At 36.5% G+C, this 19,507-nt stretch overlaps 2 protein-coding genes across 3 annotated transcripts; both read left to right on the forward strand.

Annotated features, from left to right (window-relative positions):
• Nucleotides 1-1,456: 1,456 nt before the first annotated feature.
• On the forward strand, nt 1,457-6,932 carry LOC121395645 (C3a anaphylatoxin chemotactic receptor-like). The gene is made up of 2 exons (XM_041569695.1): nt 1,457-2,106; nt 4,050-6,932. Exon 2 carries the CDS (start codon nt 4,057-4,059, stop codon nt 5,080-5,082), a length of 1,026 nt encoding a protein of 341 aa, XP_041425629.1. The 5' UTR covers nt 1,457-2,106; nt 4,050-4,056; the 3' UTR covers nt 5,083-6,932.
• Nucleotides 5,108-19,351, forward strand: LOC121395644 (N-formyl peptide receptor 2-like). Of its 2 annotated transcripts, none has more exons than XM_041569693.1 (6): nt 5,108-7,013; nt 8,278-8,353; nt 9,285-9,359; nt 14,691-14,814; nt 15,138-15,277; nt 18,087-19,351. In XM_041569693.1, the coding sequence occupies exons 5-6, from the start codon at nt 15,189-15,191 to the stop codon at nt 19,276-19,278; spliced, it is 1,281 nt and encodes a 426-aa protein (XP_041425627.1). In that variant the 5' UTR covers nt 5,108-7,013; nt 8,278-8,353; nt 9,285-9,359; nt 14,691-14,814; nt 15,138-15,188; the 3' UTR covers nt 19,279-19,351. The 2 variants fall into 2 exon arrangements, with proteins under 2 accessions (XP_041425627.1, XP_041425628.1); XM_041569694.1 differs by having other exon boundaries at nt 9,288-9,359.
• Nucleotides 19,352-19,507: the final 156 nt, after the last annotated feature.

Here is a 19,507-nt window from a genome sequence, read left to right on the forward strand (position 1 = left end):
CAGTTTTGCCTTGAGGAATGGGCAAAAATCCCAGTGGCAAAATGAGGCAAGCTCATAGAGACTTATCCAAAGCAACTTGCAGCTGTAATTGCAGCAAAAGGAGGCTCTAAAAAGTACTGACTTTGGGAGGAAGGGTGAACAGTTATGCACGCTGAATATTTCTGTTATTTTCTCCTATTTGTTGTTTGCTTCACAATTAAAAGAAAAAAACATCTTCAAAGTTGTAGGCATGTTCTGTAAATGAAATGGTGCAAACAACTGCCTCAAAAAGGATGTCTCATATATATATATAACACTATTTAGATGCATCTATTTCTTTTTATAAAAAAAAATACAATTCCTACAGCATTAAATGACAGTCACAGCTTTTCTCTTGGAGTCACTTGCTAAATGAAGATGGGAAATATTTAGTTACACGATCATTCCCAGGCAAGAAGAGACAGAGCAACATTCCCGAGAGAATAAATCCATGTTTAGCCTTAAAATGTATTATTTTAGGAAATGTCAGAGTAGAGAGAGAGAGAGAGAGAGAGAGAGAGAGAGAGAGAGAGAGACAGAGAGAGTGCAATTATCGCATGCAAAGTTTCCTTATTACACAGGCAGTCCCTCCTCTGTATCCCATATGTAGCTTCAGAGAAACATAAATTATGTAGAAAACCAAACCCCAGTTTCCTATTGACTTGATCATAAAAAGGTTTTGTTATTGGACATTCGACCAAAAAATGTCTCTGCCTCCCTACAGTTCCATGGGCAGTTCCTATCCACAATATTCAGGTAACTGAGTATTAACAAAAAGCTTGCCCTGAAAAGCCAGTACTTCATTTATTCATGCCCAGATGTAAAAAGTTAGGACCACAATCGGTGGGTTACCATGATGTTGTATGCTGGCAATTCTTAATTTTATTAGCAAAGCTCAGTACCAGACAAAGAGCAATGATCAATTCTGATTTGTTATTCAGGATATTTGGCTTATTAATGCAGTGAAGTGCTGAGGTGGGCAACAAAGAGATGAACATCAGGATCTACTCTATGCATGGATGCTGACCCTGACTAGAAATAGTCTGTAAAAGAGACTGCAAATAAAACTTATTAAATAAACACTATTATCTAAAGGTTTTTAGTATTCTAGGCCTTTTCTATTGGATGTTCTATTTTTGGGCAAAATAAGGCTTATCTTGAAAGGAAATGTTCTTGTGAAGGGTGACACTGCTGGTGCCAAAACCAGAGCATTATTATCTACAGCTCCCACAAAGGGAAAGAAATGTATTTTACTGCTTGTGATAAGAAAAGAGCCAGAACTTATAAGGATGTAGTAAGCAAATTGACTCTGAATGCACCCAAGGATCACTCTTTGGGTTTTTGTTTTATTTTATTTGTTTTTGTTCTTGCGATGGATTTTCACCATTTGCTGGTTAATGCTGTAGGGGACATTTGCCCTGGTGAAAAGCCCTGAGTTCTGGATATTTGGGGATTATATTGCATCTTTAAAACCGGACAAGGCAGCAGAGTTAAGAGATAAAGGCTGAACCATTATATAACTACTTTATTCATTATGACTGTCCATACTGGCTGGCGCACCCACGATTGCTGCATACATAAGTGCTGACCAATCACTCAACATACATCTGTCTTGTGCTTCTCCTGCAGCGAAGATACATCCATATTATATTCTTAGAGGTGATTCTGTGCACTAACTGTGTTTGCCCAGGAGACATAAAGAAACAAGAACCCAAAACATTTCTTAACCCCAACAACATACAAGGAAATGTACAGAAGCTGAAACTGCTTTGAAAGAAATGTGTAATATCCCAAAAGCATGAATGTGACGATTTCTATTCATCCAGGGCATGGTACATCTAATATAAGTAATTAAAAAAATTTTGTCTGCTCAAAAGGGAAACCCATGTGAACATGACCATGTAGGGCTGTTGCAGCATTTAATGACATTGGCAGATTTTCTCTTGGCACCAATGCAAAAAGAAGATGAATAAAAAGAGACAGAATTCCTGGGATACAAAAACATCATGTTTGGTCTTAGATTTTACTATTTGTCTGAGAAACCCCCGAGTAGAGAAACAATCAAGAAGGAGTCGTTGCTGCAGCCTGGTGAGAACCTACATATTATTCATCTGTCTGAGTGACTCCTAAATCGGAATCTCAATGTGTGTGTGTGTGTGTCAATGCGTGTGTGTGAGACAGAAAGAGTGAGAGAGAGAGAGAGAGAGAGAGAAAGAGAGAGAGAGAGAGAGAGAGAGAGAGAGAGAGAAATATGTTATGTTTCCGTGTGTGTGTGTGTGTTTCTGTATTTGCAGAAATGCAGACACTAACCCTGGAGACCAAGGGAAAGTCATACTGAGACATATTTCTTTAAGAATACAACCCTGATGTTCCTAGACTACAGCTCCCAGCATGCATTCACCTTGATAATATGTTACAAGATTCTGTTTCATAATTCGTTGTATTTCAGTGTAGAGTAAAGTGTACATGATCAGTGCAGTGCAGCACCGTTTAGTGTGACTTTAAGTTAACATCTTGACCAAACACCTAAATATGGTGAGTAAATTATATGTCCTATTTAAACACATGGGACCAGATTCAGTTGAAAGAGAAAAAAAAACATATCTTCAATTTAATTCCATTTAACCACATAGACTTCTACTATTTTTTAATTTTAAATTTAATAAAGAAGTTTGTATGTTCTCCCTGTGTCTGTGTGGGTTTCCTTTGGGTACTCTGGTTTCCTCCTACACTCCAAAATATACAGGCAGGTAATTGTTAAAGTGTTTCTACTGTGTGTGAATGTGATAGGGACCTTAGAGTTTAAGCTCCACTGGGGCAGAGACTGATGTGAATGATGATTAATCTCTGTAAAACAATGCATTGTATAAATATCTGATAATAATGATAATAATGATAATTCATAAAATTCTGTATTTTTCCTTAATTTAAAATGAAAAGAATATTACCTTTGGTGCCCCTATAAGATGACCATTGCATGGCTGCATATGAATTAGTGCCTCTGGAAGATTGTATCAGTGCTCGAGCCATGAGAATTGTAATTATTTGCTTAATTGATGGACTCCACTTTAGCAATGTTGTCACTTTGACTAAAATATTGTATAAGATTATAGTAAAATGACACCGTTACTCTAACTTTGAGTTTTACCCCAATATTTGCTCCGGATGAAACCTTGTAGTCTCAGGGAATGGGCCCTCACACTAGTGTGGAGGCAGGGTGCAACACACTGCAATCAGGATTATAAAAGAGCCAGTGGTTCTTTGAACAATAACTGAACACAGATCCATATAGGAGTATATAACATTGATACAGAGATTAGTCATTGAGCAGTAGTTACATACTTAAAACAAAGACCAATTGAAGAGCCTTCCCTCCTGTAACACTTGAGAGGGAATATCACACTGTTCTCCTAGAGTTTCTCCTGTTTCACCTAGGGACACCACTTAGATGAAACTCAGGTGATGATCTATCTGATCCCTATAAACAGGCTTTGATTCAATCACTAGGCAACAATATCCTTGGGATCTAATCCCTTCTATTTATCATTGGTGAAGCCAAAAGCTGCTCAATAGAGGTAGCCCTAAGCCTAGCAGGCTCTCCTAGAGAGACTATTACAGGATCTATTTACCCAGTTTTGATTTTTATACTGAACTGTTCCTTGAAACTGAAATGTTGTTGCTCTTTGTTTTCATTACCTATGGGAAATGGTATTTTGCACAGGCTATCTATTTACCCTGAACAATTATTTTAACAATTTTTTTGAATTTGATTTTTGTTTTACCATGAAACGTTAGCACATGTCAAAACATACATATCTCATCATCAAGTTTCTTTAAAAAAAGGGGCAAATCTACTATAACCTAAAATTGGGAACCCTGAGGTTTTTCCAGTAAAAAGTTATCCAAAAGTATTCAGCTGGAATAATAGAACATCTTTCTGTTTTATGCAGTGCTAGAGCTCAGTGAATAATACTGAAAATGCCAGGTTTACAAAATATTTCCAACCTTTCTCTCCAATTTATATTTATCAGATCTACAATGGAAATGGAAAGTTCCACTTCTTCTCCTAATGTCACCAACTTTTCCACTGATGCCGAGTTACCCGAGGAAAACATTTTCTACTTGGCACGAGCAATGTGTATAACATGTCTAAGCCTAACATTCATTTTAGGAATTCTTGGCAACGGACTGGTCATCTGGATAACTGGATTTAAAATGAAAAAGACAATGACTACCATTTGGTTTCTCAACCTTGGGATTTCAGATTTCTCCTTCTGCCTTTTCCTTCCTCTCCATATTACTGAAGCAGTACTGTGGGGTAACTGGCCCTTTGGTCAGATAATATGCATGGGTAGATATTTCACCATGGGCCTAAATCAGTGTGCAAGTTTATTATTTTTGACAACAATCAGTATTGATCGTTGTATCTGTGTTCTGTACCCAATAAGGTCAAGGAGCAACAGAACCTCCAGGTTAGCAACAATCATCTCAGTAATCATTTGGCTCCTATCCGTGGCTCTCAGCTTTCCAAATTTTTTTTTTACTGATATCATAAACTACAACAATTTTTCTCTTTGTTTTCTGAGAAATGGAAGTTGGGACAATATTACCACAATTCATGAGGAGATGTTTATTCTAAATTTCCCGGCCATGGTCATTTCTGATTTTGTGTTCACCTTCCTGATACCTTTTCCAATCATAATCGTCTGCTATGGGCTCATTGCATTCAGGGTGCGAAAAAACAAAAGAATCCCTGAGTCATCTCGAACCTTAAAAATTATACTAATAACAGTCCTTTGTTTTTTCTTCTGCTGGGTTCTATATCATTTATTGCCTATCATTGACATAGCAGGCCTTTACATAGAGTGGCCTCATAAATTTCTCCTTTATGCATTTGCAGACTGCTTGGCTTTCTCTAATAGTTGTCTCAATCCAGTAATCTATGTCTTTGTTGGCCGGGACTTTAAAGAAAGTTTAAAGAAGTCAATTCCATTCCTTCTGGAAAGTACATTCAGAGAGAAAACTGACCCCCCAGATATTCTGGAAGGCAACAACATTTTATAAAGTGAAATGGTAGCTTAACATGTTTCTAGCAAAAGGTTTTTCTATTAATGTATTTCATATATAATTGGCAGGTAATACTGCTACTGAAAACATAAGATTATTTCTCCATAATAAAATCACTTTTAATTTAACTTTCTGCATGGAAGACAATGGAAAGCAGTACTTGCCCCAGGTCCTCTGTTAGGTTGAACATTTGCATGTTAGAGGAATATTATATTATTTGGCTACAGTTATCAAGAAGGGCATAAAATATGGACATTAGGAGGTATGTCAGTATATACTTACTGTAACTATGGGTGTAGACAGTAGAATTCCAAAACATGCATTTGCAATTATTTTTCAGTAATTTAATAATTTGTGAGTAATTTAAGGTGGTCACAGTAATAGTATAGTGAGTGTGATTCCACTCTCTGCCAAAAAGTGCAAGATTTTTGGTAAAATAATAGTAGGCTGTCTCTTAACAATAAAAGTCTTCCTGGTAAAGAGCAGTTCATTGCCTCATGGCAAAAACACGTGGTCCTTCATAAAAGATACAGTTGGGGAGGGTCAACCTTCAAGACCAATGTGTTGATCAGAGGTCAACTATAACCATTTTAACACCCTCTCTGGAATTTACCTGTTGAGACAAACACTATGCAATGGTGATCTAAAAAGAGTCTCCTCTGAAAATCTTTAAGACCTTCCTTAACAAAAGCCAGCATTTCATCCCTAAACATCTAAAGAGGGAGGTACCAACCTAGGAAAAATATGGCCAGAGGTGCTTAGTTGGGACCACAATTAGTGGTTATCATAACATTTATCATGACATGAATTTTATCACCTCTTAATAAATATGCCCTAAAACATCCTATACAAGTCTGTAGAGAGCTGGAGAGTCTTCTCTATAAAACTCTAGTAAGCTCATTCAATATGTCCAAAGGAACCAAGAAGTTTTAACTCTTGTAATAATAATAATAATAATAATTATCCATGTTATGAAAACTTGCAAAGGTTCTCCTCGACCATCTGGCTCCTTTCAAACTGATCCACCCTGTAATTGTCTAGCTTGCTTTTATATTAATATTTATTTTTGCTCCTGTACATCTGCTGAGAATGTTTTCATACTGTAGAAGATGCTGGATTATTTTGATTAATGCAACAAACTCTGCAAAGAGACAGGGAGAGAACAGAAGAACTACAAGATCTATACATGGAGGACATTTGATGGAATACAAAACCCTAAGACCAGGGTCATATGGGCCATAGCACAGTGTAGCAGAGAACAATGTAACCAACCCATCAATGTGATTGCTGTAACCACACTGCTGGTACAATTTCTGATGAAATTTGATGAAAAAAAGCATTGTGCTCTGGAAATCTGGGGCTTGGGAGATTGAGGGATAAACAATGAAATGCTCTCATTGGTTGACCAAACATGGAATATGCCCTTACTGTCCACAAGCTACTGACACAGATCACTTTTTGGAAATATATTTTACAGCATCTGTGCCTTAACATCACTTCAACATCATTTTTGTCTCCTTCATGCTGCATCCATACTATTTATTCCAAGAGGTGATTCTCTACATGACCATGCTTGAGATATGAGCCAAATAAGATGAAACTGAGATTAAACACTTGCTTAACTCCTGCAACATGCAATGATATGTACAAAAGCTCTGACTACTTTGAAACAAATGTATAGTACCCTAAAGGATGTTTAGATGAAACTGTATGTCAGTTTAAGAGGGAAATACCCAAATGAACACATCCAAATAGGGCTATTACAGTATTTAAAGATACTGGCAGCTTTTCCCTGGGAACCGATGGGAAAAATAGATGGGAAATGTAGAGTCACATGGCGATTGCAAGAAAAAACAACATCATTTTACAACTTGCCCGAGAAACCCAAGAGGAGAGAGCATCAAAGAATTAGATGTAGCTGCTGCCTGGTGAGGACCCACATCTTATAGTTTTGGATGTGTGACTCCAAAATATGAGTCTCAGTGAGTGTGTGAAAGAAATATATTGTGTCTGAGTGAGAGAATTTGTATATGTAACAGAGGGTTTGATTTAGGCAGGTTTTATTGTCACCACTGTGCCTGTGTAAAGAAAATATTAAGGCAGCAGGTTTGTTATATAATAAAAGAGGGAATTAACCACAAAATTGAGTTAACCGTTAACTGCTGTTTTAGGAAAGTTTTACTGAGAATTATCATTACTCGGATAAATCTTAGAGATCCTATTAAACCATGAAAAATCCAAATAGAAAATGTGTAGCTTTTCTTTTTCTCTAATTTCTGACTAAGTTGATATACTATCTATATCTCTATATCGGACATAACTTTATTGCCAGGGATAAAGGGAAATAAACCCTATACGAAGCGTTGTAATGTGATATTATTCTTTACCAATAACGGATATATTCTTTTGCTAGGATTTGTCTGAAGGTATTCATATTTTTTTGGATTGTTTTTCTTTTGAACTTTTTATATTTAGATCTTTAAGAAATGTTATAATATTTGTGGTTTTAGAGAAAGTAAGTTTGGTCGAGGTTTCAAAAACCTCTAAAACCACTAAAATGAGACTGTTGATAAAAAGTCTTCCATTTAGCTAAGTTTTTTCCTGGCGACTTTTTTTTGGGGGGTTTTCATATATATACCAACTATTCCATTCCAAACAGTATTCTTGAATACATTGTATTCTGTGCTTTTTCACTGTATTTTTTTTCACATTGTGAATAAAGCTTGAAATTTTGATAAATTGCTCTTTAGGGGCAATTTCAATTCATGATTATCACTTTCATTTTTTGATTTAAGAACAAATGTGGCTAAAAAACACATATGGTTTTAGAACTCCATACTCAAAATGTGTTATAGAACTCAATAACTAGGAGCTGCTAAGTATTTTAGAAGTCAAGGGGAAGATTTCAAGCAACTGTTTAGTTTTACAGCCTTATTGATTTCTTTCTGAAGTCAATTGTCCTCTAACTTTATCATGCAGATAGTTTGTTATATTTGTTAAAAGAAGTTGTTTTGTTACAAAACCCTCTAAAAGACTGTTATTAGATATTGATCTGCACTTAGGTCATGTACAGTAAAGTGATTGTCATCTCCATGTTTGGCTTAAGTTCTTGTGTTATCACAAAAGGAAATCTTGTGCAAAAACATATGAAAAGAAATAAATAAAGGCAAAAAACTTCATTTTGTCTTTAAGGGATCACAAGAATTAGACCTTTCTGAGACCCAGATATCTGCATTGGAGCAAATACAGTTCACAAGACATTTATTTGGTAAGGTTAAAAGTGGATCTGTATATTAAAAGAAGCAGTTTAAACTATTACATGTTTTTTTATTCTGTACTGAATTTTTATGCTGTTATGAATTTCATCATTCACAAGGAAATTCATATAAAAATGAAATTCCATTATATTATATATATATATTGTTTTTTTTTTTTGTTTTTTACATCTTTTCTGTATTGTGTCTCGCCATCCAATTATATATAAACTTTTCTAGTTGTCAGGGTTTATCAGATATAAGCAACATGTTGGTTACAGTTATTATTATTATTATTATGACTATTTATATTTCAATCGCTGATTATATTTGGTACAAACAGAGAGTCGATTTTAAGTCAAGCAGCAAAATTCAAAAATATTTTCATATTTTCGGTTTCAAAGCAAAACAGTTTCAAGATAATTTGGTGATGGGAATTCCCATTTATGTGGATTTAGTAGTGTGTAGAAATCTGAGTCTTTCAGTACAGATGTGCAGATGAGGGCAGGTTGCTCAAAAACTTTCCAGCCAATCAAACAATGGGTCAGATAAAATTCAGTGAGAAAACCTTTTCTCACTAAATTCAATTTGGCTCATTATTTACCTGTGTGCATCCAGCTTCAGCAAATTTTCACATGGTTGTCATTTTTTAGTTTTGAATTTTTCTGTAAAGGTTGCCTCTACCCAGAATGCACATTGAAATTAAAAAAAGAATTGCCTGGGATCTATAGTAAAAGGCCCCATCAGCCAGAGGGCAGATTAATGGGGACTATAATAAGAATGTTTAAGAAACAAATTGTTCCGTTCCTAAAAAACTTTTAGCACAAATTTAATATAGCATCAAAATGTAACAACTCATTCCCTATATATGCTGTAGCTTTAGATTTACAGAATATTGCAAAATTCAGTATTTATTCATTTTTCTCCCACAATTGTTTTACACAGCAGCTGTGAAATGGAAACTGACGATTACTCTCCTCTTTATCTCACCAACTTTTCCACATCACCGGGAGAAGAAATGTACGACAGCACTTACCTCTTGTGCAGAGCAATTAACGTAACGATTTACAGCATAACATTCTTACTAGGAACTGTGGGCAATGGGCTGGTCATCTGGATTATCGGATTCAAAATGGAAAAGACAACTACTCTTATTTTGTTTCTCAATCTCGGCATTGCAGATTTTTCCTTCTGCCTCTTTCTTCCTCTCAGTATAACACAATGGGCACTAATGAATTATTGGCCCTTTGGTTGGATAATGTGCAAGACTTGGGCTTTTTTTTTTTTTTATAACTTGTTTTTATTTGAAGTGATAAAGCAAAATCACAAGACATACTTTTACATGTTTACATGGAGTAGATATTACAGTGATTATGGTATCAAACATAAACATTTCAATAACAATTTAAACATCCAGCTCAGTTATGATCAATAGCATGGGGGGTAGATCCTATAATGGTTAATTCAGATAAGAGGTCAGCAATCTGTTAGTTTGGTGACTTCTGGGAGGTGCGGTATCGGGTTGTAGTGATTCTTGTTGTAATGCTGCCAAGTATTGGGATGATTCCATGATCAAAGGGTGGCCTTTGAGAGTTTCCATATCATACCATGGTGTATGTCTAAAGGTGTAGATTGTGAGGCATTTGATCCGTTGTGGGAGGTGTGCTATATAGGTAGACCAGGTGTTGAAGAATTTCGATGTATCGTGTTCTTTCCTGGTTACGGTTTCCAACCAGTCCATATGGAATATGTGATGTAATTTTTGTTTTACTAATATCAATGGTGGGGGATCAGTGTGTAGCCATTGTTGCAGTATTGTTTTCCTGGCTGCTGCAGCCAGTCTTCCCATGAGGTGCTTTTCAGTTTTTGTTATTTGTGTGAACGAAGTAGAGTTGCTGAATAGGGCCCATTCTATATGTGCTTGGAGAGGTTTCCCAATCATCTGTGCACCGTATGAGATGACTTCTTTCCAAAAGGATTGCATTAAAGGACAAGACCATATGGTATGTATTAGGTTTGCTGCAGGAGTGCGGCATTTTAAGCATTCATCCGAGGAGAGGTTACCCATCTTAAATCTTCTGATTGGAGTAAGGTATGAGTTATGGAGGATTTGCAGTGACATTTCCTGATATCTACTTGCTGGAAGTAATATCATAATTTAATATGTTGTCTCAAAATGTCTACTTCTGTAAGACTTGGGCTTTTAACCTTTATCTAACCCTCTGTGCAAGTGTATTATTTTTGATGATAATCAGTGTTGATCGTTGTATCTGTGTTCTCTATCCAATGTTGGCTAAAATCCATAGAACTTCAAGATCAGCCTCAATCATCTCTGTCATTATCTGGGTCTTGTCTGTGGCTCTCAGTTTCCCGTACATTGTTTTTTATGATCAAATATATCACAATCAGGTTCCTTTTTGTACCTCAATGTTTGCAGTTTGGGCTAATGCAACTTCAGTGGATATGGAGATTTGGGAGGAAAGGTACAAAGCTATGACTGTAACCAGATTTGTGTCTATGTTCTTGGTCCCTTTTTCCATCAGTTTGGTTTGCTATGGACTCATTGCATTTCAGGTGAAAAAAAGTACCAGAATCCCTTGGTCTGGTCGAACCTTGAAAATTATATTTACAATTGTCACTTGTTTTTTTCTTTGCTGGTTTCTTTTCCATACTCTACCGATGACTTTAGTTGTAGACATTTACATTAAGCCAAGTTACCTTATGCTTTTAGATAACCTTGGACAATGTTTGGCTTTCTTTAACAGTTTTAGAAATAAATTCAATGTCTTCTGGAAAGCAGGTTCATAAAGGGAAACGACAACAATGATTTAGAAGTAATGATCTTAAAGGGCATGTCAACCCCAAAATAAAAATTTGCCTGAAGAAAACATTATTCTAAGCAACTTTGCAATATACATTCATTACAAAATTTCTATGGTTTTTAAGTTATTTGTATATGTATTGCTATTGAAAGCAGTGTTTGTCTGTCCCTTTCTATTCTCTGCCCTGATGTCTAAGTACAATGAACAGAAGGCGCACACTCCAAAGTCATAAAGCAAAAAATACAAATGTATTTGAGGTGCTTATCCTAGAGGAGGCTGCCCATCAGAAGTCTCCAAATAAATCATGCATGAAAGAAAAATAAGGATTGCACACTATTTTGAATCAAAAGAATTTTTTTTATTACATGCCAGTTACACCATGTGGTAACAGCAAGTCGCCCTATGCGTTTCGACCCAAACAGGTCTTCATCAGGGGCACAAAAATCATAAAAAAGGCTGCCTTTTTCTTTTTAGAAGTGTATTTATCAATGTGTGAAAGTAAGAGTCCACCCTTTGATAAATACACTTCTAAAAATGTAGTTTTTTAGTTTTTACCACTGTTAATTAGTGATGGGCAAAATTGCGCCATTTCGCTTCGCCGGAAAATTTGCGAAACGGCGCCAGCGTCTCGTTTTTGATGCCGGCGTCCGTTTTTTTGACGCCGGCGTCCGTTTTTTTTCGAAAATGCGTCAGCGTCCACAAATGGATTTTCACACCCGTTTCGCGAATTTATTCGCCGGCAGCAAATCGCGCAAATTCACCATGAATTCGCGCCTGGCAAATAAATTCGCCCATCACTACTGTTAGGGGCCGATTCACCAAGCTCGGGTGAATGAATAGAGGGAAAAAAGCTTGAATTTCGAGTCGTTTTTTGTGCTCATCGACTATCGAATTGGCGTAAATTCGCCTGAGTAGAATGATTCGAATAGATCGAGTGCAAAAACGCTGCGACTATTCACCCATTCGATAGTTGAAGTACTGGATTGAGCGCAAAAAAAGCTGCGACTATTCACCCATTCGATAGTCGAAGTACTGTCTCTTTTAAAAATATTTCGACTGCCTACTTCCCCAACTAAAACCTACCGAATTGCTTTAAAAGCCTATGGGAAAGTCCCATAGGCTTGTTTTCCAAGTTTTTGATCGAATAAAAAGGCATGCGATCGAATGAAAATCCTTCGAGCGAATATTCCATCGTGCACCTATTTGCCTGGAGAATATTCGCCCATTCGACTATTCGATTCTATTCCCCAGTCCCATAGGCTTGTATTCGAACAAGCCTATGGGACTTTCCCATAGGCTTTTAAAGCAATTCGGTAGGTTTTAGGTGGCGAAGTAGGCAGTCAAAAGAGACAGTACTTCGACTATCGAATGGGCGAATAGTCGCAGCGTTTTTGCGCTCGATCTATTCGAATCATTCTACTCAGGCGAATTTACGCCAATTCGATAGTTGAGGAGCACAAAAAACAAAATTCAAGCTTTTTTCTCTCTATTCATTCACCCGAGCTTGGTGAATGGGCCCCTAAAAGTGTACACTTCTGTCAACAAAAAGTAATGTTGTTTAAGGAATCATTTTTACTTCTGGAAATTTTGTAGGAACTTTTTCTGCTTGTATGGGTAAACTCATTATACAAAAAGCTCTGAATTACAGAAAGGACAACTCTCTTATACTCCATTTTATCCAAAGTATCCATGTTTTTCTCTGTAATAATAAAACAGTACATTGTACTTGATCTAAACTAAGATATAATTAATTCTTATTGAAAATTACGGAATTATGGAAAGATCTATTATCCAGAAAACCCCAGGTCCCGAGCATTCTGGATTACAGGTCAGATACCTGTACTATTAATTTTCTTTCTGGCAAACAGCAGAAGCTCTATCTTGCTTTATACCCAGCATTCCAGGTAAAATACATTTTTAAAGTTTGTGCGCCTGATGTTTACTCCCTTCCGTTGTTCCAACTTTCAGGTTTACCCTTTTGAATTTAGCACTGGGAACATCCTTTCGTGTTCTCAACTCTTTTATGAACGTTTTAACTGTCAACTATCTTTTGTTTTGTAAAAAAATAAAAATATTTATTTCTACTGCTCTAGCAAATTAATTAATTATTGGCTGAGTTTCAGTAGATCTATGTTGATAGGAAAAATGATTGACTTACCTATAATTGTTATTACGGGGCAGATTTATCAAAGGTCGAATTTCGAAGTGAAATATACTTTGACCATCGAATGGCCAAGTTTTTTTTACTGAATTTGACCATTTTGCAGTCAAAGTAAAATCGTTTGATCGAATAGAACAATTTCAGCGATCGATCGAACAATTTTACTTCGACTACAAAAAACTTAGAAATGCATTAGAAGGTCACCATAGGCTAACATAGCACTTCGGCAGGTTTAATTTGGCGAACTATTGAAGTCGAAGTTTTTTTTAAAGAGACAGTACTTCGATTATCGAATGGTCGAATATTTGAACGATTTTACTTCGAATCGAAATTGAAGTAAATTCGAAGTCGTAGCATCCAATTCGATGGTCGATGGTCGAAGTATCCAAAAAATTACCTTGAATTTTTTTACTTCGAAAATTCCCTCCAATTCACTTTGACCCTTGATAAATCTGCCCCTACGGGTATTCTAACTAATGAAGCTGTCTTCCATCTATGCAACCTTCATAACATTCCCTAAAGTTGTCCTACTCTTCCTCCGGACTAGTTCAAAACTCCCACCCATTTAATTAAAAGAGCAGACGTGTGAATGTCTGAATGGAGAATATAATAATAACGTCGAAATTCGAATTCAAAAAGACCAACCGAAATAAAGTCAAAGGTTTTTTTTGGTCTAATAGGTCCTTTTTCAATCAAATAAGTCCATATCCGGTACAAATCTAAGGAATAGATCGCTCGGTCGAATTTAAATCAAAGTTTTTTCCAAAAAAAAATTCGATTTTATTTTTTAAAGTGCACCAATTGACTCCAATTAGGTTCAGCAATTCGGCAGGTTTTTAGATGGCGAATGGTCGAAGTAAAATTTTTAAGAGAGACAGTACATGATAAATTTCGATATTCGAATTTTTAAATTTTTTTCAAAAATTCGATTTGAATTTGGACTATTCTCTAGTCGAAATAAACAAAAATTAGCTCAAAATTCGAATTTGTTTCTTTTGAAAATTCACCTCAACCTTTGATAAATCTGCCCCTAGCTGTGATGCAGAGTTTGTTATATTTGTCATATTTGTTAGAAGAAGGCTTTTTTGGTTACAGAACCCTCTGAAATGACTGTTATTAAATATTGACCTGGGCTTAGTTCATGCACAACAAAGTGATTGTGATCTCCATGACTTGGATAATAAGAGATAATTATTAATAAGAGATTAATAAGAGACAATGAAGAACAAAATGTTTTATATAGTTAGTGAGAAATCTTCAAGAATCTATAAAATACTTTTTTATTAGATAATGATTTGCACTTAGTTCATGAACAGCAAAGTGATTGTCATGTCAATGTTTGACTTAAGTTCTTGTATATCACAAAAGGAAATCTGGTACAAAGAGCTGATACAACATAAATACGGGTGAGGGATCTTCAAGAATCAGACGCCACTGAGATCCAGAGCAGAGACAAATTCTGCAAATATACAGCTAACGGCAGATTCATTAGGTAAAAGCTTTGCTTTGGTTAATAGGGGATCTGGAAATAAGAATTAAGAAAGCAGGTTAACATACAGTATAGCCCAGTTCCTATCCTGTATTGAATGTCTATCATGTGTTGAATTTCATGGTATCACTTGTGTTTAATGGGTTCAGTGGCAGCAAGTCCCTACGAGCAGAGCCTTTCTTCTCTTAAACTGGACTTGTTCTAGAAACATATTATATTTCATAAAAACATGAACTTTTGGACCTTGTCTATGAAGAATGAATTGATCTTTTTCCTTACTGGTGCTTTTTGAATTATATTTCTCTCCACTCTGTCTCTCCATCCAGGATTAAAAAACGTATCTCTTGTTGCCAGGATTTGATTACGTCCATGGTCGCATGACTACAGTTATTATTACATATACTGTACAGTATCTCTGTTCGGACTCTTGTCATCTTCCACTCTATCATTCTAACCACTTTTCAAGGTAAGTAATTGTAGAAGCAAAGAGTATATTTTTTGCTAAAGCTTTTTTTAAAAAAAAAACAAAAAAAACATTTGTCTTGAAAAGAGTTTCTGTATAAAGATAATGGGGGAGGGGTGAATACCCTTCACAGGGCAATATCCAGATTATTAGATGAGTGATGGGTAAATTGGTGGAGAGAGTGCAATATTGCAGGCAGTCATGGACTGTAGAAGTTAGGAGCAGATTTACATATGGTCGAATATCGAGGGTTAATTAACCCTCGATATTCGACTGCCGAATGTAAATCCTTCGACTTCGAATATCCGCAAATAGTTCGATCGAACGATTTTAATCCATCGATCGAACGATTTTTCTTCGACCAAAAAATAGTTAGAAAGCCTATGGGCTAACATTGCACCTCGGTAGGTTTTAGGTGGCGAAGTAGGGGGTCGAAGTTTTTTTTAAAGAGACAGTACTTCGATTATCGAATGGTTGAATATTCGAACGATTTTTAATTTGAATCATTCAATTCGAAGTCGAAGTCGTAGACGAAGGTCGAAGTAGCCAATTCGATGGTCGAAATAGCCAAAAAAACATTTGAAATTCAACGTTTTTTTTTATTCTATTCCTTCACTCGGGCAAAGCAAATGGGCCCCCATATGTAATATCTCGTTTTTTGGTCACATTAATCAGCTACACCAGTGTGCCAGAGGTTTTTAATATGTTCCCTGACAATGGAGTCAACCATAATAATAGGAGCAGGGCATAACTGTATTCCTAGTACAGGTATTCCCTTATCTGGAAACCCATTATCCAAAAAGTTCTGTATTATGTGGAAGGCCATCTTCCAAATATTGCATCTCTGTAATAAGTAACCAGTAACTTGTACTTTATGTTAACTAAGCTGCATGAATCCATATTGCTGACAAAATGTTCCTGTTGGGTTTATTTAATGTTTAAATGATTCTTTAGTAGTGATGGGCGAATTTATTCGCCAGGCGCGAATTTGCAGCGAATTTGCGCGATTCGCCGCCAGAGAAATTTTTTTCCGAAAACGGGCGCCGGTGTCAAAAAAAAAGGCGCCGGCGTCAAAAAAACGCTGCTTCGCATTTTTTTCGCCGTTTCGTGAATTTCGCAAATTTTTCGGCTAAGCGAAACGGCGCAAATTCGCCCATCACTATTCTTTAGCACATTTAAGATATGGTGATCCAACTTACCCCTTATCTGGAAAACCAGTAACATTAGTCTGTGTTGTTTTATTGCTATGGGTTACGAAACATGGAAGTTATATACAGTTATGGAACCTATTATCCAGAATGCTTGGGACTTGAGGTTTTCTGGATAAGGATTGTTTCCTGAATATGGATCTCCATACCTACTAAAAAAAATAATTTAAATATTAATTAAACTCAATAGGATTGCTTTGCCTTTAATAAGGATTAATTATGTCTTGAAATTACGCACAAATTATGGTTTTATTATTACAGGGAAAATGGAAATCTATTTAAACATTTTGAAATTTTAATTTAATCAAAATGGAGTTCGTGGGAGATGGCCATCCCAGTGGCATAATTAGATATCACTGGGCCCCCCAACAATTTTTTTTTTAAATCTTTTTTACCAATATTTATTGAAATTCTACATGAGTTATGGCCTCATGGGGTCCCTTTACCTCATGGGCCCCTTTGCAATTGCAGGGTCTGCTTACTCTGTAGTTACGCCCCTGGCCATACCGTAATTTGGAGCTTTCTGTATAAGTATTGAGGCCAGGGCACACAACAGATTGTGGTGCACACAAAGAATTTTGCATGAAAACACAACATTTTGTATAAATTCTGACCAACAGTTTTTAAAAACTATGCACAAAAGTTTGAAATGTGAGCACAAACGATTTTTTTTCACACATTGCCGAGAAGGAATTAGAGGAAATCAGACATGTACAGGGTCGGAACTGGGCAGGTGGGGCAAAAAACCTGGTAGGCCCCCGACTCTTGTGGGCTCCACTGGCCCAGGTCTGCACCCACATCTTCTTCTTAAAGGAAAACTATACCCCCCAAACAGTGTAGGTCTCTATAGAAAAATATTGCATAAAACAGGTCATATGTAAAACCCTGCTTCATGTAAATAAACCATTATCATAATAATATACTTTTCTAGTAGTATGTGCCATTGGGTAATCATAAATAGAAAACTGCCATTTTAAAAAATAAGGGCCGCCCCCTGGGATCGCAGGATTCACTGTACTCACAAACATACCAACAAACCATACATGGTAGGTCACATGAGCCAATTAACAGACAGAGTTGTGTCTTTTGCTTCCACACTACTTCCTGTTACAGTTAGAGTTGAAGTATTTCTGGTCAGCTGATCTCTGAGGCAGCACACAGACCATCACAAAATGGTGGCTCAAGGCAAGAGATGTAAAAGGGCAATATTTAATTAAATATATATTCCAGTTTGGTAAGATTCTTTAATATGCCACTTAATATGATATGAACTATCTGTTGCTTAAGTGTTCATTTTGGGGGTATAGTTTTCCTTTAAAGCCGCGACCCCCTTTGTCGGAGGTTGCAGCAAAAAAATGCTGTGCGCACACGCAGCACTGCGGCACATTCGTACTAACGCGGGGCATGCGCACAGGCACATCGCCGGCATGGAGGGGCCCCCCCAGTCCAACCCTGGACATGTACTGTATCCAATCGCGCTTTTCGTTTATACAGCTTGATAAATAGGTTGCTCCATGTACACTGCAACCATTTCCAGTAATATTTGTCAGCATAACGTTTTAAAAGTGTTCTAATTTTTTTTCTCCCACATTTGTTTCATGCAGCAGCTCTATAATGGAAATGGAGAATTACACTTCTGCTCTTCACATCGACAACTTTTCCACCGCTGTCACTGAGAATGAACAGACATTTAGCGACAGCTTGTTGCAAAGGATTAACATACAAATAATTAACATAACGATTTACAGCATCATATCCATTCTAGGAACTGTGGGCAATGGGCTGGTCATCTGGATTATCGGATTCAAAATGGAAAAGACAGCTACTCTTATTTGGTTTCTCAACCTCGGCATTGCAGATTTTATGTTCTGCCTCCTTCTCTTTCTCCATATCATACAAATTGTACATCCACATTATTGGCCCTTTGGTTGGATAATGTGCAAGACTTGGAATTTTAACCTACTGCTAAACCTCTGTGCAAGTGTATTATTTTTAATGATAATCAGTGTTGATCGTTGTATCTGTGTTCTGTATCCAATGTTGGCTAAAATCCATAGAACTTCAAGATTAGCCTCAATCATCTCTGTAATTACCTGGATCATATCCATGGTTATTAGCTCTCCGAACATAGCTTTTCAACATTACATAGTACATGACGACCAGCATTCTTCCTGTTTTCTTTCCTATATACGTTGGGATAATGCATCCACATTTGACATTGAGACTTCGAAGCGGAGGCACAGAGCTATGATTATGACCAGATTTGTGTCTATGTTTTTGATCCCTTTTTCCATCATCTTGGTTTGCTATGGGCTCATTGCATTGCAGGTGAGAAAAAGCACCAGAATCGCTGGGTCTGGTCGAACCTTGAAAATTCTATTCACAATTGTCATTTGCTTCTTTTCTTGCTGGTTTCTTTTTCATATTAGGTCTATGATTGACTATGCAGATATTTACTTAAGGTATCCCTCTAGGGTGATTTTAGATAACCTTTCAATCTGCCTGGCTTTCTTTAACAGTTGCCTCAATCCAATAATCTATGTCTTTATTGGTCGGGACTTTAAAAAAAGTTTAAGGAAGTCAATTCCATTTCTCCTGGAAAACACATTCAGAGAAGGAAAGGAACTTCCAGAAATTCTCAGAGAGAGAAATGACCCTCCTGAAACTCCAAACCAGAATATGCTGCGGGCAACTGGGCATGGAGTAAGAATTGTTATGCACAGTATTGATCGACCCCCCAGCCTGAGATCATCTTCAGGGGCTCGAAAAAATAATGAACTTGCAACAATGGTTTAGTGTGCCTAAAAAAAAATATATTTATTATACAGGTATTGGATCTGTTTTCTGGAAACCAATTATTCAGAAAGCTCCAAATTACTGGAATGTAATCTCCCATAGACTCCATTTTCATCAAATAATCCAAAATAATCGAAAAACTGATTTTTTTTTCTCTGTAATAATAAAACAGTAGCTTGTACTTGATCCCAACTAAGATATAATTAATCCTTATTGGAAGCAAAACCAT

The sequence above is a fragment of the Xenopus laevis genome, chromosome 7L, assembly GCF_017654675.1.
Source record: "Xenopus laevis strain J_2021 chromosome 7L, Xenopus_laevis_v10.1, whole genome shotgun sequence".
Lineage (NCBI taxonomy): Eukaryota > Metazoa > Chordata > Amphibia > Anura > Pipidae > Xenopus > Xenopus laevis.

Bases quoted from the DNA above. Each gene is read 5' to 3' on its own strand.
- LOC121395645 (XM_041569695.1), top strand. From the start codon at position 4,057: ATGGAAATGGAAAGTTCCACTTCTTCTCCTAATGTCACCAACTTTTCC.
- LOC121395644 (XM_041569693.1), top strand. From the start codon at position 15,189: ATGACTACAGTTATTATTACATATACTGTACAGTATCTCTGTTCGGAC. The intron at 15,278-18,086 runs GTAAGTAATTGT...TGTTTCATGCAG, and splicing joins CATTCTAACCACTTTTCAAG to CAGCTCTATAATGGAAATGG.